Source organism: Colletotrichum acutatum, assembly GCF_030867785.1.
Source record: "Colletotrichum acutatum strain CBS 112980 chromosome Unknown BDZ83scaffold_23, whole genome shotgun sequence".
Lineage (NCBI taxonomy): Eukaryota > Fungi > Ascomycota > Sordariomycetes > Glomerellales > Glomerellaceae > Colletotrichum > Colletotrichum acutatum.
The window spans coordinates 356,744-382,571 of record NW_026849017.1 but is presented as its reverse complement, the minus strand read 5'-3'; the positions used below and the strand labels follow the sequence as shown (position 1 = coordinate 382,571).

General features: G+C 53.8%; 10 protein-coding genes and 2 non-coding genes across 12 annotated transcripts; 6 read left to right on the top strand and 6 right to left on the bottom strand.

Annotated features, from left to right (window-relative positions):
- Positions 1 to 407: 407 nt before the first annotated feature.
- On the bottom strand, positions 408 to 481 carry BDZ83DRAFT_t89. The gene has a single exon. It is a non-coding gene; the product is annotated as a tRNA-Asn (tRNA).
- Positions 482 to 1,457: 976 nt separating this feature from the next.
- Positions 1,458 to 1,552, top strand: BDZ83DRAFT_t91. Its single transcript has one exon. It is a non-coding gene; the product is annotated as a tRNA-Ile (tRNA).
- Positions 1,553 to 2,682: 1,130 nt separating this feature from the next.
- BDZ83DRAFT_572256 (ribosomal protein S9/S16) lies at positions 2,683 to 3,530 on the bottom strand (the record flags this gene model as incomplete). Its single annotated transcript, XM_060504485.1, has 3 exons — positions 2,683 to 2,973; positions 3,266 to 3,337; positions 3,462 to 3,530. 3 exons carry the CDS (start codon positions 3,528 to 3,530, stop codon positions 2,683 to 2,685), a joined length of 432 nt encoding a protein of 143 aa, XP_060367688.1.
- Positions 3,531 to 4,102: 572 nt separating this feature from the next.
- BDZ83DRAFT_749928 (EAP30/Vps36 family protein) lies at positions 4,103 to 4,884 on the top strand (the record flags this gene model as incomplete). Its single annotated transcript, XM_060513844.1, has 2 exons — positions 4,103 to 4,369; positions 4,396 to 4,884. 2 exons carry the CDS (start codon positions 4,103 to 4,105, stop codon positions 4,882 to 4,884), a joined length of 756 nt encoding a protein of 251 aa, XP_060367687.1.
- An 835-nt stretch (positions 4,885 to 5,719) lies between these two features.
- Positions 5,720 to 6,727, bottom strand: BDZ83DRAFT_717694 (Mpv17/PMP22 family protein; the record flags this gene model as incomplete). The annotated part of the gene is made up of 3 exons (XM_060511976.1): positions 5,720 to 6,094; positions 6,155 to 6,430; positions 6,557 to 6,727. 3 exons carry the CDS (start codon positions 6,725 to 6,727, stop codon positions 5,720 to 5,722), a joined length of 822 nt encoding a protein of 273 aa, XP_060367686.1.
- A 2,326-nt stretch (positions 6,728 to 9,053) lies between these two features.
- On the top strand, positions 9,054 to 10,316 carry BDZ83DRAFT_749926 (uncharacterized protein; the record flags this gene model as incomplete). Its single annotated transcript, XM_060513843.1, has 4 exons — positions 9,054 to 9,182; positions 9,230 to 9,403; positions 9,463 to 9,801; positions 9,879 to 10,316. 4 exons carry the CDS (start codon positions 9,054 to 9,056, stop codon positions 10,314 to 10,316), a joined length of 1,080 nt encoding a protein of 359 aa, XP_060367685.1.
- On the bottom strand, positions 10,239 to 12,776 carry BDZ83DRAFT_666344 (prephenate dehydrogenase). The gene is made up of 4 exons (XM_060511093.1): positions 12,438 to 12,776; positions 11,937 to 11,997; positions 11,734 to 11,845; positions 10,239 to 11,634 (listed from the first exon to the last, which is right to left on the bottom strand). The coding sequence occupies exons 1-4, from the start codon at positions 12,575 to 12,577 to the stop codon at positions 10,589 to 10,591; spliced, it is 1,359 nt and encodes a 452-aa protein (XP_060367684.1). The 5' UTR covers positions 12,578 to 12,776; the 3' UTR covers positions 10,239 to 10,588.
- A 293-nt stretch (positions 12,777 to 13,069) lies between these two features.
- BDZ83DRAFT_649485 (RCC1 domain-containing protein) lies at positions 13,070 to 14,194 on the top strand (the record flags this gene model as incomplete). Its single annotated transcript, XM_060510285.1, has 1 exon — positions 13,070 to 14,194. One exon carries the CDS (start codon positions 13,070 to 13,072, stop codon positions 14,192 to 14,194), a length of 1,125 nt encoding a protein of 374 aa, XP_060367683.1.
- An 89-nt stretch (positions 14,195 to 14,283) lies between these two features.
- BDZ83DRAFT_572242 (Rad9-domain-containing protein) lies at positions 14,284 to 15,947 on the bottom strand (the record flags this gene model as incomplete). Its single annotated transcript, XM_060504483.1, has 6 exons — positions 14,284 to 14,427; positions 14,489 to 15,102; positions 15,155 to 15,370; positions 15,427 to 15,574; positions 15,632 to 15,769; positions 15,834 to 15,947. The coding sequence occupies 6 exons, from the start codon at positions 15,945 to 15,947 to the stop codon at positions 14,284 to 14,286; spliced, it is 1,374 nt and encodes a 457-aa protein (XP_060367682.1).
- Positions 15,948 to 16,103: 156 nt separating this feature from the next.
- Positions 16,104 to 17,704, bottom strand: BDZ83DRAFT_612530 (uncharacterized protein). Its single transcript, XM_060507716.1, has one exon. The coding sequence runs from the start codon at positions 17,653 to 17,655 to the stop codon at positions 16,309 to 16,311; it is 1,347 nt and encodes a 448-aa protein (XP_060367681.1). The 5' UTR covers positions 17,656 to 17,704; the 3' UTR covers positions 16,104 to 16,308.
- A 2,772-nt stretch (positions 17,705 to 20,476) lies between these two features.
- BDZ83DRAFT_197867 (alkaline phosphatase) lies at positions 20,477 to 22,852 on the top strand. The gene is made up of 3 exons (XM_060501641.1): positions 20,477 to 20,650; positions 20,793 to 21,927; positions 22,002 to 22,852. Exons 1-3 carry the CDS (start codon positions 20,648 to 20,650, stop codon positions 22,580 to 22,582), a joined length of 1,719 nt encoding a protein of 572 aa, XP_060367680.1. The 5' UTR covers positions 20,477 to 20,647; the 3' UTR covers positions 22,583 to 22,852.
- A 302-nt stretch (positions 22,853 to 23,154) lies between these two features.
- Positions 23,155 to 24,611, top strand: BDZ83DRAFT_649481 (uncharacterized protein; the record flags this gene model as incomplete). The annotated part of the gene is made up of 4 exons (XM_060510284.1): positions 23,155 to 23,246; positions 23,468 to 23,538; positions 23,715 to 23,765; positions 24,523 to 24,611. The coding sequence occupies 4 exons, from the start codon at positions 23,155 to 23,157 to the stop codon at positions 24,609 to 24,611; spliced, it is 303 nt and encodes a 100-aa protein (XP_060367679.1).
- Positions 24,612 to 25,828: the final 1,217 nt, after the last annotated feature.

Here is a 25,828-nt window from a genome sequence, read left to right as displayed (position 1 = left end):
TGAGAATGAGCCGAGCAAATAGGTTGGGTGGAGGACGCGGGCTACGGGTCACAGGCGTCTGGCTCGTTCTGATGTCGGATCCCACGGTGAAGGTCACAATGGCATGAGAACATCATTGCTTACACCAGTATTCGAGAATGTGCGTTTATGTTGCCGTAAATCATTACTTTGCCGTGATTCAATCTCGGTCCAATCCTTGTGACCAGGCATAAAAGTCTAACTTCTCCAACGCCAAGTCAGCTCAGGGCCTTTCAAACTTTGGGGCGGTTGAGGCTTACAAAAGTTTGAAACGAACAATAACAATGGCAGACAAGCAAGTATGTAGCGACAAGGCAACGCAATCATCACTTTCAAACAGGTAAAGACTACAAAAGAAAATGTTCCCAAGTGGATTTTAACCACTACATCTCCCCGAGGTGGGCTCGAACCACCAACCTCCAGATTAACAGTCTGACGCGCTAGCCAATTGTGCCATCGGGGATTAGCTCGAATTGAGCTGTTGGGTTGTTGTTGCGGAGGAAGGCGAGCTCAGTGACTAAGTTGGTCTTGTATGTAGCCGGCTTGTTGTGCGTTGTTTCAAGCCCTAGAGGGCGGGTCTGAGATGCGCGGGTCTTCGAAGAATTGGTGTCATGCTGGTCATGGTGCGAATGGGTCGGAAATGGTGATTGGTGGTGACTCAATTTGTTGACCCACGTGGTGTATGAGACGCAGGTGCATGGTGGCTCGGGCGGGCTCGATTTGGGGAATAGATCCGACTTTGTGTTCTAAGAGCATGGTCGGATTGTCAAAGAGATGTATTCGAAAAGAGTATGAGTAACATGGCCGCAATATTCGGTATTTTCAACTGTCGGAGATCGACTTGCTGAGGGGCATGGAATAGACAAACGAGGTATGGTTTCCCAAACATTCATCTTGTCTTTTGTTCTAAGTTGCAGTGTGGTCAGCCAATGCTGACTCTTCCTTGGGAAAAGTTTATTGATTTACTTTACAAGGTGTCATGCCTCACAGTGAGCTTCATGGGATCATGAAGAACACATTATTGCTGTCTGTAATAGATAGACTTTTATAGTCCAGAAATTTTCTAAGGAAGTGAGATTATAACCGCTCAGACGTCAATGGCCTTGCGACAATCTGGCTTGTCAATCAAAGGCAAAAAACGCTTGTGAGCTTCAGGCGCACTTGAGGCATGTAAGCCACACCAAAACACCCGTCTCAACATCGCAACCATACCAAGAGGCAGTCCCTATGATGTAAAATTCAAAACCAAACACGCAATCTCCACATCTTACAAGTAGTCACTTGACTGTAAAGGCCGCGAGCGTCTACCCGATGCTCTCAGTGGACCAAAGCCCCCCATTTTCACGCAAACCACCACCACCCTTGTCTCCAAGGTGGGGCCACTCTCACGATACCCTTCCTCTAGGGCTTCAAGCCCAGTGGTATTCAACAAATCAGCTGGTCGGTTAGCTCAGTTGGTTAGAGCGTGGTACTAATATTTCATCAGAGATATTGAGTAATGCCAAGGCCGGGAGTTCAAGCCTCCCACTGATCATTCCCTTTTGTTCCTGACGACGAGAGCCTTGGAAGATGCTATTTTTATGTGACTGGTGACTGACTATCCACTTGTTTCCATCGTATGCGGGTGTATATGTATCGCCAGTGGTTGCGCAACCTTGGCGGACAGATGTGACTAAGGAGATGACATGGGTCAGAAGTTGACTCACGCGAAGGAGTCAGAGACCGAGCCGTGGCTGGAGGCGAATAGACAGATAGACATGAGCTTGGCTTTGTTCCCAGATTGAACCGCCCGAGGGCTGTGACTAGCACATCCGGGAGATGCTGGAGAAGTGAGAAGAGAGGGCCGCCGGGCTTAAGACAGGTGCCAGATCTTGATAGGCATAAAGACAGGAGGTCGGATTGAAACGTATAGGTAATGGTTTTGGCCGACGCATGCTCTAGTTCACCTGTGTGAAGTGGGATGTGCGCAAAGAAGGTCGTGGTATAAGAGGACACTTTACGACTCATTCCGAATGAGTATGAGGCAGAAGAGCGAAGCTGAGGAAGGTGGCCCGCGAGTTCTCAAAGAGCGTAGAACACCAAATAGACACGACTGGCATCGAGGGGCATAATGGACACGTAGGGATGTTGTTGAATGTCATCGTTGGAGGACCATCATACCCTTGCGTGGTGGACATAACCGTTCCCAGCCATACCATAGAGTGCAACGAAAGGAGGATTAGAAGGAAGTGAAATTAAAAAGAAACACGGCACACGCATAGCTCGAGCCCAGAACGCCGTGTCATGAAGTTTCAATGTTTCATTTGCCTGCCTGACCCTTTACAAACCAAGCCAAGCAGCGATACCGCGAGGCATGCCATGCAATGTGCATCGACCCGGAAATCGAATGCTTTCTCTGGTCGTCCGTCCCTTTTCGAAAGTCTTTGTTTCCTTTAAAAGACGAACGAGAAAGGGTGAGGAACGGAACCAGATCCTTTTGATCCACGTTTGACTCCCCCGTAAAACAGTAACTGCCAAATTTTTCGCGGGAAACACCAAAAGCTGACCGGACCCGGGAAACCACGACAGTTTCCTTCCCAAGGTTTTTTGTTGACTGCCGCATAAATTCCCCCAATTTCCCCAGGCTGTTCCACACCTTCTCTCAGAAAACAGAAAAAGTACCGTTTAACGGTAAGACTTCTGGAATCTGGAGCGGGCACCCTTACCACCGAACTTCTTGGGCTCGCACCGGCGGTTGTCGGCGACGAGGAGGGTACGGTCGAACTGGACGAGGGCCTGCTTGAGCATGTTCTTGGAGTGCTCGTCGACGAACTTCTGGTAGTAGGCGACGACAGACTTGGCAATGGCCTGACGGATGGCGTAGATCTGGGAAGTGTGACCACCACCGGTGACGCGGACGCGGATGTCGATGTTGGCGAACTTGTCGAGGCCAAGGACGAGGAGAGGCTCGTAGACCTGTGGTGCGGGAGACGGGTTAGTTTCTTTCTCGTTCGGGCTCATGAGAGTTCGATATGCGGGTTTCTCGCATAGACCCTGGTCGCTTGTCTTGCTCGAACCGATTTCGCGAATTGGCAAGCAAAGGGTAAGCGCTACGTTGCGCACAACTCCTTGGGTCCGTGGACAGAGCGTAGCATCGTAGCGCTCGCCCCATGCATCCCTTCCCTCAATGCCATGGGTTCCATTCCAGATTCCCATCTCTTGCCGACCAAGTCTTCAACGGAGTTTCGCGCGGGATGAAAATTCGTACCTTGAAGCGGAGGATCTCAGGCTGGACAAGCGAGAGGGGCTTGCCGTTGACCTTGACGAGGCCCTTGCCAGCCTAATCGCAAAATACAGTCAGCCTTCCATATTTTCCAAGTATCCTAAACATCGTCGCCTCTCCTTCGCCAAATCTTGAATCGGAGCTCTCTCTTTCTTCGGGGAGGAATTTATCGGTATCGTACCTTGCACTGGGCAACGGCGGTGGCGGTTCTCTTCTTGCCGAAGCACTGGACGGTCTGGGTGGACGACATGGTTGCTGCGGGATGGAGGGGGGACTGTGAGGAAATTCGCAACGCGATCGTGAGGCAGGCGTCTATGGTGCTTTGGGAGACAGACTCAGACCGAAATTTTGCGAGTTGGATTTCAGTAAGGGTTGTGCCCTTTCTGCTGGGGGTTTGGGCCCGTTTAGTGGCTGGTGCGGCCGGTGATTCTCCGGGTGGGGAGGGTGAAGCACGTGATGTGGAATCGATCCTTCATTGTGGAAAGTCGCTTAGTGGGCCCCCCATGGCACAGCCGAGTCCGCGGGCAGCTTTGGGATAAAAACGGATTAGTGGAGAATCTCTGGTCATCTCTCAAAGATTATGTCATCTTTCGAGGTTGAGAGCGGAGTGTCCGCCGGGAAACCGCATGTCACTCATCGGCTTCGATAACCTTCCGATACGGGCATCCACCAAGACCACCGAACGCCCCTCTATTCGTAACCTCCACCTTCTTCCGCGACTACAGTGACATATCCCCGGCCGAATGTCATCCTCCATCACCCTCCTACACACACGGTCATTCTACACACTCGATCCGATTCGACAAACGAACACCGCAAAGAATGTCGCGCAAGGGCGTCGGCCTCGCGGCCTTCGACCGCTCCCGCATCACGTCGGCGCAATACGCATCCCACGGCTCCAACCTCCGCACCACCAACTCCCAAGCCCTCGAGACCCAGCTCTCCGTCTTCCGCTCCCTCCTCCAACAATTCGCGCAGACCCACGCAAAAGACATCCGCTCAAATCCGTCCTTCCGCGCCCAGTTCGCCCGCATGTGTTCCGCCATCGGCGTCGACCCGCTCGCGTCCTCTTCATCGTCCTCGGGCGGGGTGGGTCGTCGTCAATATGGGCGCAGCTGCTCGGCCGCTCGGTCAACGACTTCTACTTTGAGCTGGCGGTGCGCGTTGTGGAGGTCTGCAGCGCGACGCGCGACGAGAACGGCGGGTTGATCGGCGTACGCGAGGTTCGGGAGCGCATCATGAAGGGTCGCATGGAGGGCGCGAGCGAGGTGACGGAGGACGATGTGCTGAGAGCCGTTGGTACCTTGAAGCCGTTGGGTAGCTCGCATAGTGTCATCAAGGTCGGAAGCAAGTCGTACATCCGGAGTGTACCCAAGGAGCTCAACACGGATCAGAGCGCGGTGTTGGAGGCCGTGCAAGTGCTGGGATATGTGAGCATCTCGATGCTAATGGTTAATCTTCGATGGCCGAGGGCACGAGCCCAGACTGCCTTGGAGGATCTTCTTGGCGAGGGTATGTTGTGGGTGGACAGGCAGTGTCCCGAATGGGAGTACTGGAGCCCTGGCTTCATGGTCGACACTGGCGAGGCGACGGCAGGGGAGTGAAGAAGGCGATCAACCGGCAAAGCAACACAGAAACCTACAGAAAATGACTCATTCCGTCCGGTATCAGCAACGCAGGTGGTGCCCGCCACCTACCGAGGTAGAAAGCACAAAAACAGAGTTCGCCACCGGTGTGGCTACGTCTCTTGGTGCTCATGCTGGGATTCGAACTCGGGTACTCGCTAAGCCTGTCGTCGAGTAGGCTGGTTGGCGTATGATTGAATGTTGACCTCAAACCACTCCACCACCCAGCCAGTTTGACCTGACCCGTCGACCTAGACGGGCGCCTCCTGGCTGGTGACGGGAATGGAATTGACGGGACCTATAGGGGCTTCTGTTGTGGCGTCGAGGTATCGGATGAAATCGTACCTCAGGTTGATCCCCAGCAGGAATACGTCTCGAATACGCAGGTCGGTCATGGGCAATCGTATTCAGAGTCCCTTACAGAGTAAGAGAATCCATCACGAGAACATGATACAGTATCAACAAGTATCATGCAGCATATAGATCTAGGAACATGGGCCTCGGGCAGGAATACCAAGCATACTGAACTTAAAATCCAAGCGCATTTGAACCTATCTACCGACACATGGGACATATAACATGATAGCAACATTTGAAGCAAGCAAATTGTACAGGGATATTCGGCGGTCGTTTGCGGTCCATCCAAGCCGCTTGCTCCCAGCTCGCGTATCTTCACACTGCCTCCACGCCCCTCAACTCCAGAAATCCGCCCCAAAGGACTGATATCGTTTTCGTATTAGATGTTACCAGATTTCTCATCAACTGGGCGTTATTTTGCTGTCATCTCTCAACCATCTCACCATAGAAGAGTCGTTTAGTAAGGGGGGTTAGGACCTCCCATCGGGCCGGGGTAGTCCTTGGGGCCGGGGTAGTCCTCAGGGCGGCCTCCCATGGAGGGAGAGCGGCCGTCACCGAAGTGCTTCTTGCGCAGGGCAGCGAGACGCTTCTTCTTGGTGATGGTGTTGATGTAGGTGCCGATGATGAAAGACACCAGGTTGAAGAAGGGCACCCAGAGTTGATCAGGGAGGAACTTCTGAGCAAAGGCCAAGCAGAGCGGGGAAGTGACCCAGCTGACCTTCATGACCTTCCAGAAGCCAACCTTGACGGTCGCGCGGACCTGGTGGTACGTCTTGGCACCGGCAATGAGGGCCATCGCGGTGAGGTAGATGGAGTTTTGGATGGGCGCAATCTGCGGATTATGGGTCAGCACGCACACCAGAGACGGCTCTCGCTAAGTCATGCCACTCACAATCAAGTTGCTGACAATAATCTGCAGGATCTTGGCGCGCAAGCTGGTGCGGCCAGCAAAGGTCTTCTGCAGGGCCCAGATGAGGAAGTGGCCGAGGGGCGCGCTGACAAGCGCGCCGTAGGCAGCCATCTTGGGTACACGCGAGGTGAAGTAGTTGCCATGCTTGTTGCGATCCTTGGCAAGGAAGGATGCGATCAGCTCCTGAGCACCGGCGAGAGTACCGGCAGTGAGCATCTTCGTGCGCAGAGGGTTCTGCTCGAGCTGCTTGATGTAGGCCTGGATTGCACAGCGTCAGCATTTCCGCCTGGTATATCCATATTCCCGACCATGGTGCAGCGAGCGAGTGATTCTATCGTGTCGCCCGTACATGACGGAATGGAGTGGAGGTATTGGAGGACGAACCGCAAGATAGCCCTTGGATCCCGCATTTTTCTTACCGCCGGTGATGGCGGTGCCGATGGCCTCGGAGATGGGGTGCTTGCCGCTGGTACCGGGCAGAGGTTCACCGATGAGGCCCTTCTTGACCTCCTCGACACCCTTCTTTATCGTGTCCTTCTCGAACTTGACCGACATGGTGGGCTAAAGCTTCCGGGGTATCGCTAACGTAATCGAGAAAATCGCGGGGGAAACTGCGGTGAAGGGAGGAGTATCAGCTTGGGAGGCCCGTCTTTGAGGGTGTTTGCGATGGATTTTCCGGGGGGTGTTCGTCAATTGAATTGCGGCTCCAGAGTGGGAGGGAGTGGCAGCGCCGGGGGCCAATGATTTGTTTACCGCGTCGCTCTGCCGACCGACCCAGGTGCGATTGGTTGATAGCGCGCGACTGGAGCTTGGCTCACTGGAGACCCTCAATTTACAATTGACACGAACAAGTCGGGAGGAGGTGAAGAAATGAGGGCAACATACCAACTTTACTTCGAGATCGCAGGACGTGAAGAGAGCGTCTGAGCCGTCGTTAGGAGGGGAGGTTGGGCGGCAGCGATAGAGAGAGAGAGAGAGAGCGACGGAGTGGGTTGTTGATGTGTGTGGTCGAGGAGGTTGACACAGCTGGGGCCTTGGGGGCGTACGGATACGACCTGGGCACGGCAGACTTCCACTAGAGGCAGACAAGCACGACAAAGACAGGCCTCGGGCTGGGGGGGAAATTGACTGAATTGATGGGGGTGGTGCCGACGCTGGACCAGAGCTTCGCTGCTGCGAAATGCTCATTCGTCCTCCTCCGCGCAACACAACCGGGATGTTGCATGACGGGCTAGAGCTGGACGGAGCTGCAGGGGTGTATTCAGAAAGGACGTCTCATTGGCTGCTCTCTACCAATGGCCCGAGGTCTGTTTTTTTTCCACCTTGGTCCATGAGTCTTGAGAGGAGGGGGATGGACGGCAGCGGCCCAGAGAATGACGGGCGGCACCGAATAGACAGATGCACGTCGCACGCCAGCTCATCCCTCTCATGCACTCACGCACTTTACGCTATTACCTTATCCCAACCGAGTGGGAGGAAGTCCAACTCTGTTTGTTTGTCTGCACCTGCCGACCATCTTACCGCAATGCCGGGTTGACCCCTTCCAGTCGTCCCCTCACTTCAGCTAGTTTAATGACGAAGCCTCATGCTCTGCCCTCCCAGCTCGTCCGAAAGTCATCCGAACGATTTTTCTTCTAATCCCGATGCCACGCTTTGCATCTCAAAATCTGGATAGAGTGTGTTTACAGCATCCGGTACATAGGTTTCGTCAAACATCCTCGGTCTGTGCCGGTATTATCAGATGAGCCATGTCAAGCTGTGTCTTTTCCATCACGCTTTACCTCCAAGGCCCTGCTTACCTCGATTAAAGACGGACCTTGGGCATATAGACGTAGAGACCGTTTCAAGACTGTCTACTGAATCTAGGTTGTACAACCATAAACGGTCCTCGCTCACTTGTGCTCATGATCGACATGGAATCGGCATGGTCATAAGTACGCACCAACGCATCCATTGACTAAAAAGTACAGTGAAGATGCCGATCAACTATTTCAATCATAGGTCTGATCACCGCGTACTCATTTAGTCGACGTGTGTGTCGCACCTTCATCCTCAACCACGTGCCAGATAGTCGGCGTTAAACTCACGATGCCATGGCCGGCATACGGATCAGCATTGATTTCAAACTTGATCTTGACGTTTTTCATCTTGCAAGTTGTGAGAGGCATCAAACAGAAAATTGACTCGTTCAAAACGAAAATATGTGGCGCTTAGTGACCGTTGTTCAATTTGATGTCTTTGTCATCAAGACACAGGACAATTAAACATGTTCCATCTTATATAAGAACAGCTTTGACAAAGCTCATTGAATAACCGAACTACGATGTAGAGGAGTATGTAATGAGGCAAGACAACACGATCGTCTCACAACTCAAGATAGACATGGGCTTCATGAAAATCAGGGCCTCAGAAACACAATTCCCTAGACACGACCTTAAGCACTTTTAGCAATGAAGCAGTAGAACTTCGAGTAGAGTGTCTGCCTTGCCTTGCATATACCTCGTCGAACACTCATGATTACATTTTCATTGGCTCTTCTTTTATTTCATGCATCTCATGGTGAAGTTCGGGATGAAAGGTACATAATTCGGGTGCTCCTTCCCACCATGACCAGCAGCCGTACCTTCCTCTTATGTGCAATCACTCATATGGGCTCTCTCTCTCTCGGCCTCAGCATACAGTGCAGAGCCAAGTTCACCTCCTACGACACCTTACTCCATGACCACCGCACCTAGGAGTATCTTCTAAACACCCATCCTCATCATCGGGCGGCTATCTCCTCAAGAACCGTGTGCGGCGACTTGGGCTGTCCGATATCAATATGGCACCCCAACCCACACACCGCCTGACGCGTCCCTACGGCGCTTGCACACACGTCACAATGGTTCGAGTGTACAGCTACATCCTCAGATGCGATTCTTGCGGTAACTACGGGCACTTCGGATGGCTGTACCGGTGTAGCCAGGACCAGGAGGAAATCTTGCGCAACTGCATCTCCAATGGCGAAGAGGTTAGCTTATGCAGCATCGCAATACGGATATAGTACTGATATTCCAGGTTACCTTTGACGATATCGGTAGGCATCTGGTTGCTGCCGTTCAGCCAAGGAACCGCGGTCCGGAGAAACGATCAGGGAATGCTGCCAGCTTTCTCGAGGAGATGCCCCCGAGGGATATCACGACCACCTACACGACCGACCAACTCATGACCATCTTCAACCAGCGGAAGCACGTACGTTGATCTAACGCAAAATACCCCATGCATATGCTGATGCGTTTACTATCATCTAGCTTGGAGACGTCCTTCGTCGAGAATCTTTCCGAGCGAAGCCGGCACCTAACCAAGGCCACGATGGCACGCATTCGTCCAGCACCTACGATTTGGACGACATTCTAGAGACCAACATGTCCGCTCCTTGGGTTCCCAAGTCCAAAGATGAGTGTCAGTACAAGATCTGCTCGTACTGTCGCCCCGGAGGAGCAGACCGAGCGTATATCAGTCTGGATGGTATCGCTAAGGGCAACATTCCCGCCACCGCTGCCACCGGCTACGGCTTCCACCTCTTTCGCGAGAGACCCGTATGCAACTCTCAATTGCTTGCCAACATTGGTCTTCGATCATCTTCAGCGGTGAGTAAACCTTCCATGCTGGTGGCGAGGACCATACGTTTCATCGTTTTATGGGTAATTCCTGATATGCTTTCTAGGTCTCAACCGGGTCCTCTGCATCATCATCGTCAGATACGGGCAAATACATCAGCGATGCTCAGCTAGCGAGCCACTTGGCAACGCAGCTCAATATACGTGGCTCCTCGTCACTCGACCCGCGACCAGTGACCCCTTACACTCTTCTTCTCCCACACGCCAATCTGCCCCGATCCCCAGGTACCCCGAACCTCGCCGCCGAAGTCGAGAAGCCTTCCGGACCTAATGAAGACGACTCTTCGTGGCTGGACACGACGGCTTCGACCACGAGTCTTCCGGCCGGTGTAAGTGGTCATCTTGGCGACGACGCCACAGAAATGGAGGAACAGGAGGAAGAGCAGGGGAGTTTCCTCGCACAGCCTCTCACTGTCCCGAACGGTGTGGCCGTCTTGGAAGAGAGCGTGGGGATGCATGAGCCGGACTTGATCACTCAGGTTTGAGAAGTCATCATTGTCAGAGGAGTAGTGGTGTTGGGACCAGTGGCGTTGGTTGATAAGGCGTTGGATTGCACAAAAAGAATTACCCTGGTTGCGAATAGGAATGGCCTACATTGTTCTCCGGTACGGCATATACCCCAAGAGAGAGGTGGGCAGTAGACAAGTGTAGGACAAGCGAAGCTTCCAAGGCTTTGTCAATCAATCAAAATCATCCATCATAACTATATTTCATGAACTCTGTCTCCATTCCCATCACACATACAAAACGTTCGTCATCAATCCTTGGTGCTCTCCAGCACAGCCTTCATCATGGCATTGCCCACAGCCACGGCATCCTTGAACCGAGGCTGGAAGAACTGCTGCGTCGTCTCGAACCGGTTCTTCCACGTCTCAAAGTGACCCAGCGAAACGCACTCGGCCCACCCTCTCGCCGCGAACGTGAACTCGAGATCGTCAGAGCGGTACGTGTGGTCCTCCACCGCCGTCCGCAGCGCGTCGTCGAGCAGCTCGCGGCTGCGGAAGAGGTGCTCCGCGACGCCGAGCCACAACCGGAACAGCGGCGTCGAGCAAATCATGTGGTCGTAGGGCACGATGCCCAGCTGCGCCCAGCAGTCCACCATGGCCAGCAGGCTGAGGTGGTTGTTTGCGCGCTGCGGCTCCGTCTGGTCCTCCTTTTTCCCGAGGGAGAAGCGCTCGAGAAGGTCCGGGTTCAGGAGGGGCCGGTCCGCCCACTTTGGGCTGCCGTCGTGGCCAAACACCTTTTCCTTCGCGGCGAGGACGCGGGCGCGGAGAGCCTCGGCGTTGCCTTCGAGCATGAGTTTGTACAGGTCCGTGACGGAGCGGGCGAACTGGGAGATTTGCTTGCGGGCCTCGGGGTTGAGGATCGCGAGGCCGGCGTAGACGTGCCACTTTTGGGAGTAGATGCGCAGCATGATGTTGATCTTGACATTCTCCACGCCGCCGACGTAGCGCGACATCTCCCAGGGGAACTGGGTGTTTGCGTGCCAGGCTTTGCCCATGGAGAGGAAGGCGGCGTGGGTGACGGCCTGGGTGTCGGCGGTGATGCGGTCGTGCTCGAGGGCTGTGAGGTGGACGTGCTTGGAGCCGAGTACGGAGAGGACGGTCTCGACTCTGGCGACGGCGGCGGCGGACGCGCGGTGGCCGATGATGACGAGGGGTTGGTTGCGCGGGTCGACGTTGGGGCCGTGGAGGGAGTGGCAGGAGACGATTTCGACGTCGGTTGGGAGGTGACGCTCAAAGGCTGTGATCTCGGGGGCCTTGCAGGAGGTTTGGCCGCCGACGATGGCGCCGAGCTTGGTCGCTGGAGGATCATGTTAGACGGTGATGCGCCTCTCGTGAGATGAAGGCAGGCTGGGGATCGTGGGCAGAGGTGGCATGGGGAACAGGGCAAAAGTCATACATGGACCATACTGAGCGATCACGCGGTCAATGGCGGCAGCTTCAACGCTGTAGATGATATAGTCGCTGGCGCGGGAGACGTAGTGGCCATTTCGGCAGATTTGTACATTGTTCTATCAAGAAACTGCTCAGCCGGGGTTGAACACCTAGGGGTTCCCACGCTAGATAGCGTGCGGCAGGGCTGGTCTGGTGGCATTCCCATACATTTCCAGAGAACTCTTCTTCCAGGCTCTCGTACTTTTCTTCCTGGTCACAAGCCATGATCCTGCCGACACCCGGGATGTCAGCTTTCTGTTTCCCTTTCGTGCTGTTCCTCCTCTTTTCTCTCCAACCCAACATAGGCTGTGCGGATGGTATAGCAATAATGGGGCATGAAGCTTTTGCAGATTCCTGAGAAGCTTTGTTAGCTTCGCTGTTCTCGAAGATGGGAGTCGTAGAAAAGAACAGAATGATCGTGAAGGTTCAGACAGGTAAAGTTTAAGGTAGCTAGGTGTATCATCATGGAAGGCCCTCAGCGGTACCCGGGGCCAGAATGGTTACCCGGGAATGCCTTGGGCGATACTCTAGCCAAATGCGCTCTTGTCATCATGACCAATGGGGGGGATGTGGTGGTGTTGAAGGAGGTTGTGAACAGAAGGGGAGAAGACGCTTACCAGAAGAATCGAATAGCGCAGAGGCCCAGCTGAGGAATGAACAATTACTCACTTCCATCCAGCGGCAGAAAGCCTCTGCGCGTACATCTTCCCCATGTCTCCCATACCAATCAGGCCAACCACGAAGTTTTCCATTCCAGCGGGGATGCCGGCGGCGGCCTGAGGTGAAGGGAGAGCTGAAAAAGATGCCATCGTGCCGTGTGCGGTGTGCGCTTTCTCTGTCAGGTTAGAAATTTTCTTCCAGGTGAATCTGAGCTTCTGTTGGAGAACTGCACAAGGTCTACTTGAAGTAAAACCTCTCACATCCTCACAAGCGAAAAGACTCTGTCGCAAGGTCGAGAGAATCGAGTCGCGACGCCGTCTGCAAACACTGTTTTGCGAGAGTGTTGTGATGCGAATGGTGGGAAGAAAAAAAAGTTGGCGGCTCAAGTTCCGCTTTTTGATCTTTGCAGCGCGGATCCATTGGCGGAGGCGCGGGAAAGATTGGCCGAAAGGCCCCTCCATGGAACTGCTTAGATGCATGGGAGAAACTGGTGGGGGACGAATCTGCTTATTGCGATATTTCGCGGGGGTCCCCCGAAGCTTACCAGCTACCTTCCCAAGCTTAGGAAGCTCCCCTCGATGAGAGAAAGGTCCCTCACCTGGCAGACCAAAAGAATCGAATCAAGCGAAACATTTGTCAAGATGTCCGTTCTCTTCGCCGTTGGATCAAATGGATCAGGCCAGCTCGGCATCGGCCACAAAGAAGATGTCTCCGTCCCCAAGCAAGCCATATTCTTCCCAGAGGACACTGAATCCCCAGTAGTCAAGATCGCAGCGGGCGGAAACCACACCCTTCTCCTCACAAAATCAGGACAACTCTGGTGGAGCGGGGACGCAACCAGCGGCGCATGCGGCCTTACCTCAGCAGCAGAGACCGACGAGTCCGTGTTCCAACAAGTCCAGCTCAGCAAGGATGAAGCAAACGCCGCCCCGGCCACCGCAGCAGGAACAACAACAGCATCGACAACTGTCCTGATCGCCGCAACGTGGGAGGGCTCCTTCGTCGTCCAGCAAGACGCCGAAGGAAAGAAGACCAAGCTCTTCAGCTTCGGCGCCGGACAAAAGGGCGAGCTGGGCCTCGGAGAGCTCCTCGTCCGTTCCCCGTCCGCCACCCTCTTCAAGGAATTCCCGCCGGCCGGGACCGAGATCGTGGATCTGGCGGCGTGTATGGGTCACGCCATGGCGGTCCTTAGCAACGGCGACGCCTACGCCTGGGGCAATGTGCGCAAGGGTCAAGGTGGGGCCCCAGAGGCGGTCGTCTACTCGCCGAGGAAGATCGAGGGCGTCGAGTTCAAGGTTGAAAGAGCCGTCTGCGGAAAGGACTTTACTTGCCTGTTTGGAGCTCCAGATTCAGGAAAGCTGCTCGTTCTCGGGTCTGATAAATGGAACATCAAGTCCTCTGCGCCCAGTTCCGTACCAGAGTGGACAGATGTGGGTGCCAGCTGGGGCAATGTCTATGTCCTGAAGAAGGACGGCGAGCTCATGGCATGGGGAAGAGACGATCACGGACAGCTCCCGCCGCCGAGCCTACCCAAGCTATCAAAGATTGCTATTGGCAGCGAACATGTCATTGCTTTCACAGAGACGGGCGATGTGCTCGCCTGGGGATGGGGAGAGCACGGCAACTGCGGCCCACAAGTCGAGAACAACGATGTTAAGGGACGGTGGAATGTCATCGCATCATCGAGATTTATTCCCCCTGGTTCTAAAATTGCGGGTATCGGCGCGGGCTGCGCGACTAGTTGGGTGACTATCATCACCAGTTGAGCAAATGGTGCAAACATGGTTCTGCCGGCTAGGGCTATTCGAATTCAGAACGGCAGCAACATCATCACCTTGCCATCCATCCAAATAAATCATGGGCCTTGGTAGAACAGACCTAGGCGCCTAACATCGTCAAGGCGCTGCGTGGGCTCCAATCCTGCGCTACTGGCTGGAGTCGGGTCGAATTCGGCATTCTCCTCAGCGACTTTGCGGTCAAGGTGCATGGAAGAAGCAGTCTGAAGAGACGTGCGTTAGGATCATGGTCCTAGGTAGATCGATCGGGCCAGGGAGACTTACGGGCTGATTACTATGATCCCACCCAAGTCTTGCATCCAAGTCTGGATCATCGTCCTCTTCATACCTGACGGGCTCCCACGCCTGTTCGTCTTGGTCGTCCACAAACAGGCTTTGAGAAGCCATGGTTGCGGGAGGCGGTCGCTGTGATGGCCGCAAATCGAACAGTGAAGTGCGCGCGGCGATTCCACTCCGTGATGCAGACGCCGACAGCGCTGGAGGCGGCATACTCTGCGCGGGTGGTTGCTCCTGGGGCTGTGGGGTCTCGGACGGCGCGGCACTCTGTCTTCTAGACGTGGCTTCGAGCTGCTGCTGCGGAGCCGCCTGTGCGCCCTTCGCCTTGCCCTTCTTCGTCTTCTGGGCCGGGTTGCCCTTCTCGCCGACTGTCATCAGCAGGAACTCGCAGCTTATGCCGTCGCCGGAGTAGGTAAACAGTATTGGGCGCGCCGGGTTAGAGTACCGAGCGGAGATGTGGTTGCCGGTGATGCCGGCATGCTGGATAATGGCCCGAAAGTCCTTGACGCTGATAACAATGCGAAGCTTATCTTCGACTTCTATATCTTCAAATTCGTCAACCTCGATGGCGATTGATGTGTGTAGTGGTTTCTTGAGGACCTCTACATCCGTTGTTAGCATTGATAGACACATTCAAAAAGGTTAGAAGCCAACCGTCTCCATTTGTCGTCTTCTCTGTGTAGCATGTGAAGTTGACATGTTCGCCATCTGAGTTGATGTCCAGAAGCTCGACTCCGGGGCCAAAATGTTCCATCAATTGCCTTAACGTCCGCGACGGGATGGTCCAATGATGGGTCGTTTCATCTCGGTCGAATTTGGCGTGCACTGGCACCGCAACCTCGAACGGCAGTCGATGTGTAGATGTGACACCTTCGTCACTGATCAGTTACTTCTGTATCGTGCTAATCCAAAATCAAGAAGCGTACCATTTCGGAAAACTAGCTTCACGATGAAGCGACTCTTGACACCTGGTCCGTCTTCAATAGCGACATCACAGCGATCGATCGTGCTCTCCTTTTCACGGTCACGCTGCGAATCGCCACCTGCGCGACTTCTGAAGATAGAGGCGAGTGACTGTATAACCATGAGACTCTGATGAGATTTATTCCAAAGCATGAAGGAGCATCATACCCTGATATAAAGAGTGCAGTAGAACTTGTCTCGATACTGCGCACTTCCCTCGAACTGGTAGCGGGAGCAGAAGCGATTGGTGGTGAATGTGAAGCATGAGTAGGCCGACTTGGATGCATTGAGTGCAGTGAGGACCAACTACATGCAATGTGGTCAATATCTAGATCTGTCATTTGCATTGCTTGGACGGTAGAGGACAGACCTTATCCTTCTTGGCTTCTAGGGAGACCTCATCGCTGAATTTGTTCAGGCAGGCAAGGACGTCGCGGAAGGCGGCGACGGCGTCCTCGCTGAGCGTGAAGTTGAGTACAGCCATTGTGGCACCGGAGAAGTCTAGATTGAGGTTATGATATCATTGAAGCTTGAGTCACGGATGTCAGGAAGTTCGATGTTAGTTCACTGCGTTAGGATTGCTTCAATGGGAGAGGGGCGGTCGTCATAGGCGAAGCGCGTCAGGGCGCGTAAAGTGGTGGTCGTGGGGTACTTCGGTACTGCGGGGCGACTCCAAGAACGTAACTTCCCCCAGAAGTTCGAACGCAGCAGGCGCGGTGTGACACTTCATAGCTCCTGCGCCTTGACTCAACCTCACCTCATAGTTCATCTCGGAATTTCCTGTGAACTCATGATTTATTCAACTACCAACTTGCTCCAGCTACAAGAATTACTTTGGTTGTGAGTTAGAGAAAGCTCCTCCAAGCAATCGGCAGACCCGTGCTATGCATCAAGCCTAGCCACGGCGCATACGGCCCCGAGCCTCTAAGAAGCTGCAGTCCCTCAGCCGGGCCCCTGGCATCGCCCCAAAGCTGTACAAACATGCGCTCCTCTTCAGCCTCGTAGTCATTGCCTCGCCAATGGCGTTCCCTTCCGAATACGGCCAGCCACTTTAACACATGCTTCAGAGTTGCCGTCGCCGGGTCGTTAGTGGAAGGTACTAGCTGGGCCGGGGCTCTCATTCCTCGGTACCAAGACCGCGGGTCTTGTGCAGGGAGACTCAGCCTGAAGCCGCCGGGGCGCTGATGGCAGTGCATGTAGCTGACCCAGTAAAGTATCTCGCGCGATGAGAACTTGGTGTGGCCCAGCACTGTCAAGCTGGTGAGGTGTTTGAAGCCTTCGAGAGCGCGAAGCGTCCAGGTCGAGTTCTCGCCTTTGCGGCAGACAAAGGATAACGTTTCGAGCCTCGGTACGCGTTTGGCAATGTGATCTAGCGCACTGCAGTCCAGGGTGGAGTAAGTGTGTAGTCGCAGATCCCGAAGACACGGCATGGCTGCCACTGCTTTCATGACGAGCTCGCCTCGTTCTTTCAACCTCGAAGTAGGGTTGACGAGGCCTTCTTCAGAGCACTCGGCTAAGAAGAGATACTCGAGCTGCTGCGTCTCGAGTGCTTCATAGAAGTCTTCGTAGCATCCCGTCGAGAAAATGTGCAACCTGCGTAGATGTAAGTGAGGAAGAGCATCAGCGACTGCGGGAACAAGGTCCGGAAAGCGGAAGAGATGGAGACTTCTAAGAGCCTTGCAAGATTTCAGCCAGTCTGTGACCTTACTGCGGCTCTCTTCTGCCCATCTTTTGAATCTCAATCGGATTTGAGGCGATGGCTGGTAGTTGAAGCTGAGGGTCAACGATTTCAAGTCAGTCAGCTCGAAGAGTCGATACAGCTCGAAAGGAGGGCGAACTATAAATTGCAAGGTCAGTTCCTGGAGACAAGTCTGCCGTACGATTGCCTTCAAAAGTGGCATCTGTGTCTGGTTGAGGGAGCAGTCGAACGAACGCAGCTGAGTCGGCGGCAGCTCCGAGACGAAGTCTGCAAAGGAAGCAATTTCAGAGTCATCAGCCTGTACCACTGATATCTTTGCCAACATTGGCAGATGCGTTGTGATCAATGCGGCTGCAGACTTATCTAAATCATCAAGAAAGACGAGAGAGAGACTTTCCAGCTTTCTAAATGTATGAATGACTGGCTGGACGTTCATCCACCAGTCTGCCGTCAAGCTCTTGAGCATAACGTGTAAGCCTTTCTCCGTAGACATGTTAGCCAGCTTTCGGAGGATGCGAGTGCCAAAGCATCCGATGCTCGGGGTTTCGGCAGTGACATGGTTCGCCGCGACAAGGCTTCGATCGGTCGTGGAGCCGGGGTCCTGCTGAGTAGCCTCACGGTTCACGGCAACGAATCGCTGGTCGGGGAAAGGTCTGCACCCGTGGACCGAGAGAAAGTTGAGGAGGTTTAGATGTCGTATAAATAGTAGGTATGGGTGGTATGTCGCAGGGAAGGCCTCGTTCACGTCTGGATGCTCCTCGCACACCAGCATTTCGGCAGACAGATTCGCCCAAAGGCTTTCCGTAGCCTCTCCTCCCCAGTACCGAGGAGGGCAAAACTGCGCACTGCTATGTGGTTAGTGAACCACTTTTTTATGGGGAGGATGAGCATGAGTCTTTGCTCACCTGTAGAGGTGTCGAGAAGCTAGCTCAGACAATTCCTTATTGAGACGAGTGCAATTTGCCAGAGTACCATGGTCTCCTCTCACAGCAAGCTGGTCGAGAATGATGTCCCAATTACCGATGTGGGGGAGTGGCTGGGAAGCAGCCGTTGCCATTGTCGGAATACTGGAATTTGTGTTCATGATGACGTGAAGAGGGTAGGTATTATCTTTAAAGTGATGATGGAATGCTCTGGGTAATGTGCTCTGAGTTGTTTCTTCTGTATGGTAGGGCCGAGCGTCCTTTTATATCTATAACCCATGGGACCTTGTGTAGTGAATCGGGGACGGTAAGTATGTGAAAGAATATCTCAACACAGAGAAGTGAATGATGAGATAGACGAGAACAAAATCTCCTTTGTCAGAACCGATAGAAATACTCGAATTGCAGTGAATTGATCAGACATTACCTTATTCTCAATTGCCAGATCAAGTCGTCATATGGCAATAGTCTATACAGAGGCCAGCCCGGCAACCAGCTATGCAGTAGAAAAGTAAGAAGTTGCAAGAGTGGTCCATAAGAAGATAGGCCCCTACACTTCGTCGGTAAAGGCCACCATACACGTAGGAGTTCAACAAAGAACCGTCTGATCTGTTCCCCAGCTTCGACTCGTATGCCTGCTTCAATTATGTGACGAGAAGAGTTTGTACTCTTTTACTGCATGCCTCTAAACCTCTGCTGGTCATCGGATTGTACGGCCAGCAGTCTGGTCGAGGCCATCCAGACTGAAACTTTGCAGTGGGAAATAGGCAGTGTTATCTGGCCCGCAGTGGCAATGGCCGAGCTTTCTTAAAGGAAACTCAAACAGCGCACTTCCCAGCTAAGTAGCAGGCCTCTCTATACGTTTTGACACTTTGAGGGTTAGGTGGTGAGAGGTATCAAAGAGAAGATTGGTATTGTGCTGACACGTGGGAACGAGGGGAACGTAATTACAGACGGAGATGGTGACGAATGCGTTATTTACCATGAGCCTAGTATTCCATCAACAACTAGAGGGCATCATTATGTCCTTCTCAGTCTTTTTCTAATTTCCATTATCCTCCAATTATTCGAAAGAGGATACAAGGGAAATAAGGTTAGAAAAACATATATCTTATGATTACCCCTTGTGAAAGTACGTTAGTATTATCTTAACACCATATAGCACTTCACGAGATATCACTGGAACGCTAATAAAGATGTAGCTTTTTGAGGGATGAAAAGGCGAGTGAGCTCGGAAGAAACTCGAGAAATTGGAGGCTTTACAATTAGTGTACTTGACAATTCGTAGTCACCGCGCTTTGTTACCGTATTCTTCCCAAGAGGGTTGTAACACAACAAAAAATCAAGTTGCAAATAGAAATCTGCCAGGTAGGTACTTCTCGTTCTCAGTGTGGAGAGTCGAACGGGTTGGAGTAACGGGCTTCCGGCCTCATCTACCGTATATCCTCGAGCCCTTCTAATGGAAAATCGAGATGAGCTATCCCAGCCTTTTAAGAAGGCATACAGCACACAACAGCAGACTGCGCTCGTGAATCTAGGTCGATACTCGACGCCCTCGAGACATGGTGAGAGAGATGATCGGAGACATCCGCAACAAGGTTTCATCGGGCCCGAAAGTTCAAAACACGAAAATGCCATGTGAATCAAACAAAAGCTCCTTTGCCTGTCCACCGAGATTTACGATCCAATGAGATTTGAACCATGACCAACGGCAGCTAGTTGACCCTAACCACGTTCGGGATCCCGAGCATGAGGAAGGGGGGGATATAAGTGATATGAGTGTGTGTCCCCCAACCTTTCCCCGCAGATGCTCGCCCACCTGATCGCGTCTAAGCCAACGACAAGCAGTCCAGCTGACAGCACGGGCGAGACCCTTGGAGAGGAGGTTAGTGTGAGGCTCAGCCCAGACCGCATCGCGGGACCAATCCCTTTGCCCGCAAAAAGTTATCCAATGTGTCTGTCCGACTTAAGGTAGGGCAAGGAAGGTCTAAGGTTCAGTGGGTGAGATGGCACCTGTGACCACGGGATGACAAGGCGGGCGTGATGTCACAGCACATGGCCGGAATGGTGGGGTCCCCTGGGGGAGGAGCCACCCAGCCACTCACATCTCTTCGAGTTACTCCAAACGATCCTCCAAAGCTCCAAATGAAACTCGTCGGGATTGGTAGGATTGGTAGGAGACGGTGAAGCCCTGCAACGAAGAATGAGACCGTGACCCATTTCCCGAATTGGACGAGGGTCAGACTGTCAGACACCACTGGAGTTACTCCCCAAGGTCATCGAGGTCGTCCAGGTTATCGACGGGTGTTATCTTGCTGCAGGGCACGGAACTTGGAAGCGATAGTGGAGGGGCTGCCTGTCCTGGTTTGGTTCCGTCATCTGAAAAGGATCCCAGCCCCCCGTCACTCACCTCAGGTACCTGACCTTATCAACCTGGACAAGAGTCAGCTTCCAAACCATCCCAGCTTCACCTGCGACAGGAACTGAAGCGACGCGAAATCCCTACCCTGCTTGCGTTTGCCACGCAATAGAGGACCTACACAGTAGAGTCGGTTGTCCAAGATGGTAAGCACAAAACAAAACCTTCCTCCAAACTCATTTCTATCAAACGAAAGATACCCCACCGTCGCAAAAACACCTTGGAGCTTAAATCGCAAACTACGAAGGCGCGGGCTCAAAAACCATGGCTAACACGGCAAACGCGCAGTCTTCCGAACGGACGCCCCTCATCAACGACCGCCGCGAAGGCGACGACAGCGACGACTCCTCCCGTACGCCCCCGGGCCCTTCGCGCCTCCGCGAAATCGTCCTCTTCGCCTGGGCCCTCCTCGCCACGGCAGCCCTCATCGTCCTCGCAGTATGGACCCAGCACAGGAGCTCGACAAAGTTCCCAAGGCCCACTGAGGGCAAGCGCAACCTCATCTTCATGGTCTCGGACGGCATGGGCCCGGCCTCGCTCTCCCTGACGCGCAGCTTCCGCCAGCACGTCGAGGGCCTTCCCGAAGACGATGTCCTCACCCTCGACAGGCACTTCTGGGGCTCCTCCCGCACCCGCTCCTCGAACTCCCTCGTCACCGACAGCGCCGCCGGCGCCACCGCCTTCTCGTGCGGCAAGAAGAGCTACAACGGCGCAATCTCCGTCCTCCCCGACTACGAGCCCTGCGGCACCGTCCTCGAGGCCGCCAAGCGCGCGGGCTTCATGACCGGCCTCGTCGTCACCACCGACATCACGGACGCCACTCCAGCCTGCTTCGCCAGCCACGTCCTTACCCGCGCCATGAACGACGACATCGCCCTCCAGGAGGTCGGTGACGGTCCCCTCGGCCGCGTCGTCGACATCATGCTCGGCGGCGGCCGCTGCCACTTCCTCCCCAACGGTACCGACGGCAGCTGCAGGCTCGACAACACCGACGTCGTCAAAAAGGCCCAGGATGAGTTCGGCTGGACCTACGCCGGCGACCGCGCGGGGTTTGACGCCCTCGAGGGCGGCGAAAAGGTCTCGTTCCCTCAGCTCGGCCTTTTTGCCCACTACGATATTCCCTTCGAGATTGACCGCCGCAACATGAGCGACGTCTACCCCAGCCTAAGCGAGATGGCCGCCACGGCCCTGCGCGCCCTCGAAAAGGCCACAGAGAACAGCGACAAGGGCTTCTTCCTCATGATCGAGGGCAGCAGGATCGACCACGCCGGCCACATCAACGACCCCGCCGCCCAGGTCCGGGAGGTTCTCGAGTACGACAAGGCTTTCAAGCTCGTCTCCGACTTTGTCAAGTACAGCAAGACCGAGTCCCTCTTGGTGGCCACCAGCGATCACGAGACCGGTGGCCTCGCTACTGCTCTGCGTAAGTATTTCCAACTCTTTTCCTCGCCCCCATAAACCGATTGGTTTGCAGCAAGCTAACTACGTGATGAACAGAGGAGCCCGGACACCTCCCCGTCTACAACTGGTACCCCAAGGCCCTCGCAAAGGCCTCTGCCTCCGCTGAACTGCTCTCCAAAAAGTTCCTGCAAAAGATCGCCTCCACCAGCGGCAAGACCATTAACAAGGAGGAGCTCAAGGAATGGGTCAACAAGGAGCTCGTCGTCCCCGGCCTCGGCATCGACAACGCTCACCCGGAGGAGCTTCAGGCCCTTGTCGACCGCCCCGAGGTCTCGGTCCAGACCTTCGCCGCCATGATCAGCCTCCGCGCCCACGTCGGCTGGAGCACCCATGGCCACACGGCGCTCGACGTCAACGTCTACAGCACGGGAGGCGACGAGGCCCAGAAGATCCGCGGCAACATTGAGAATACCGACGTTGGCAAGTTCCTCCGCGGCTACCTCAACGTCGACGTCGACGCCATCACCGAGGAGTTGAAGGAGAAGATGAACAAGAAGCAGCTCGGCGCCATGGACCTCCAGCAGCAGCAGATGGCGGCCCTGGCCGAGGACCCTAACACCTGGAGCCAAAGCCAGAGCTTGGAGTACGCCCACCTGTTGAAGGCAGGAGCTGCATAAGTTGAGGTTTCTTAGCATTGGGAGGTGGCAGACCAGAGTCATGAAGTAGAGTGGCAGGAAAGGGGGCATGTGGTACTACTGGAGTTAACGGATCAATTATTTTTTGAGCATAGGGGCTGATGTTCCCATTTGCTGGAACCTGACCTAGTCATAGCAACAAACGCGCAGCTATAGAGCAGTGTATACATATCACATCAATCGAGACATTGAAGTCAATTGTTTGCTCGGGGCGTGTGTCCCTCACCGCAACCCGCAAGCATGGGAATACCCATAAACGCCGTGAGCCCTGATCACGACATGGCTCAAACTCAACAGTGAATGCATGAGGGCACAACCACGTTCCGTGCAAGACTTGTCAACTCCGAAATTAAGAAATACCCTGCATCAAACCCTTCGGATGCATGACCCAGGGTCAAGTTCAGCCCTGTGAGGACGAGTGAACAAAGACTAATGGCCTGACTGCTACCGCCGCCCTCCGATCATTTGCGGCAGGTAGATTGCATGAGTGATGTTGTCTCGAACCTCTTGATTTCCCCCTCTCACCTGAGTTGTGTGCATGCAGCCACCAGAGTATGATTGGAGGGGCCGCCTTTTCGGCGGTTGGCCCGCTCGTTCTGGGACATCAAAGAGACTCTTACAGCTTTGCAGCTAGCCGCAAAACCCCGTAAGAAAATAAGAATTGCGCGGAGGCGGCCACATTCGCCTAAATATGAAGGTCTGGATATGTGATGTAATTCGTTGCTGGCGCAGCAAATGTATTGAACCATGCTTGGCCATCGGTAGCCCGATCTCATCAGCCTGGGCCAGCTGCTCTTGTCCATTTGACTTTACCCCTGCCATCAACCTGGGATGGCTTTATGTATGTTTGTTTGTCAATCGTACTAGCCGAATGCGAGATGCGAAGGTGGGTTGGGCCAAGGCCGTTACGCCGCTGGCTGCTGTTGGTGGAGAGGTGGGTAAGGGAGAGAAGAGAGAAGACCGTTAAGTTGTGGTGGGTTCCCGAACACCCTGCCCTGGGTACACGATCCATGATTACCATTGTTTCCGGATATTCGCTGCATTGGCAAAGCAAAGGCTAGAATTGAATGCTATAGCCTAGATGCAGAGCCTCTTTTCTTTGACCGTATGCTAGGTAGGCAAATGTCTGCCTGTGCGCGTGATGATGTGATGAAGTGTACTGCAGGTAAGCAGTAGCAGTGGAGCAAGAAAGTCTGAAGCTTCGGAAGGTGGCATCCTACATCGAGTCTCGATTTCAAAAGATATCGGAGTTTCCTCCCTGTTGCGGACGGAGTATTGCATTGAACGTCGCCTCGCCACGCAATTTGACTTCATCGGTGGTTGGCGATCTCAGCAGCTCCGCGTTCTTTGGCTGGCCTTACGGCCGTTGTTATCGACAATGGGCGGGGATCGACGTGTTGTCGAATCCTATCATTTGCAGCCAACCGATGCGACGACACCAAAGCCTGTCTGTGGTTCATCCAACCCAGCTGGCTTTCGAGGACAGTGGCGAATGGCTTGCAAACCCGTTGTCAAAATGGAACAAGAACACCCTTTCGTCAACAAGACCCTGCTTGCCAGAAAATCTCTTATTTGCAGCCCTGTCAGTTGTTCGAACAAGCTTGCAGAGTCCGAGATAACCCCTGTCGGCGAGAAGAGAATGCGGCATATGCCTAGACCGCGGTGCTGATAGCTGCCCCGATAGTTGCTGCAGTCGAAAGCGTTACGAACAATTAATTAGAGATCAGTGGCTGTCCTTGTGTGACCCAACCTCGTTCCTCCCTCACCCCGAGTCTATGGACGCACTATGCCCTGGGAGCAGGCATGGAAAGACTGGATAGGAACCCGTGTGGATCCGTATTAGCAGGTATCTTTAGACGACAAACAAAGCCGTTGGCGGCCGTTCCCCGAAGTGGAAATCCTTTCGTTGTGAAATATCATAGATGGACTGTGCGTCTTTACCGGTTTAGCTGAAGACTGGGAGGACATGTTCATGGGCCTTGGCGACAGGGTGCAATCTGAATGCAAGTAAGGCGGTATCGCCAAAGTTGTCAGGCAGTCACGGCTGTGTAGCATGTGAGATGCATGTGTCAGCAAGCGCCCCGATCGATTTCAATGAAAGAAAGTTCGGTGCTGGTGGTGCTGTACTGAACAAATCTGCATGCAGCATTTTCGGATGAACGTTAGCTAAGGTAGCCAACAGAAACATCGATCCCTGACTTGCCAAGGTAATGCGTCGAAGCATTTTGCGTCCAGAAGAAGCTCATCTCGAAGTCGAAGACTCGTAATATGTATGTTGGACCACCAAGAGCAATTTGGCCAGAGCAACGACATGGGGTCTTCTCGTCAGGAATCGTCAGGATCTGGGAGCAAGCCGAAGAGCGCGGGGAGCGGAGATTGATAGTGGGCGGAGAGCGATCCGCGGTCCGTCACTTCGTAATGCTGCCTCGAGGGCCAAGGGTTGTAAAACGCATCTGGTGGCGTTTTCTGCCGGCCGGCGCGCATGTCTTGATTAGGAACATTGTTTGCTTGCACCAAGAAAGGAAACCAACCGGAGCTTGTCATGGGTGTGTGTGGGATCTGGCCTCACAGTGTGTGAATTGCGGACGTGCGAAGTTGGATTCCGATGTGGGAGTTGATACTGTGTCCGCGGACTGGACTCCATTCCAGGGCGAGGCAGCTCGTGTAAGTCGTCGAGATGCAGGTTCGAGACCCTGGGAGGAAACTTGGCGGAAGACTGAACAGCGTACACATGATCGTCGAGGCAAGAAATGTCACTGAAGTCACTCTCGCGAGGTATTGACTAAAGGGCGGCGTCCGACAAGGTGCTCCTGTTACGTCATCCTTCGGCATTTCGCTTCTGCTACGACTTACGAGGAAGGCGGTCCCGAATGCAACGGAGAAAGAGCAATGATCACGAACTGGAACTTCACCATCCCGAATCATAATCCAACTGGAGTCGTGTGTGCAAGATAACGCTGAAATGCGATGATCCTATGAAACACCCAAAAGGGCAATGCTCACTATAGGTTTTGGACCTCATTGCCCGCCAAACGTGCCTGAACCGCAAAACAAAAAAGCCGCCCTCCCGTAAGTTCGCACAGTTTTCATGGGGAAAAGCACCCTCTCTCAGGGCCTTACTCCCAAACCTGAGACTAATGCCGCTCCCTCGCATAGAACCAGGGAAAAATGAAGATCAATGTGTCCGAAAACGCCCTGGCCGCCGTCCAACGCCCTGATAACATGATT

Excerpts from the sequence above, each read along its gene's own strand:
- BDZ83DRAFT_197867 (XM_060501641.1), top strand. Across the intron at positions 21,928-22,001 it reads TGGCCTCGCTACTGCTCTGC|AGGAGCCCGGACACCTCCCC; the intron begins GTAAGTATTTCC and ends CGTGATGAACAG.
- BDZ83DRAFT_666344 (XM_060511093.1), bottom strand. The coding sequence starts at position 12,577 with ATGGCATCTTTTTCAGCTCTCCCTTCACCTCAGGCCGCCGCCGGCATC. Across the intron at positions 11,998-12,437 it reads CTTTCTGCCGCTGGATGGAA|GATCATGGCTTGTGACCAGG; the intron begins GTGAGTAATTGT and ends GGGTGTCGGCAG. Across the intron at positions 11,635-11,733 it reads GATCGCTCAGTATGGTCCAT|CGACCAAGCTCGGCGCCATC; the intron begins GTATGACTTTTG and ends ATGATCCTCCAG.
- BDZ83DRAFT_612530 (XM_060507716.1), bottom strand. The coding sequence starts at position 17,655 with ATGTCTACGGAGAAAGGCTTACACGTTATGCTCAAGAGCTTGACGGCA.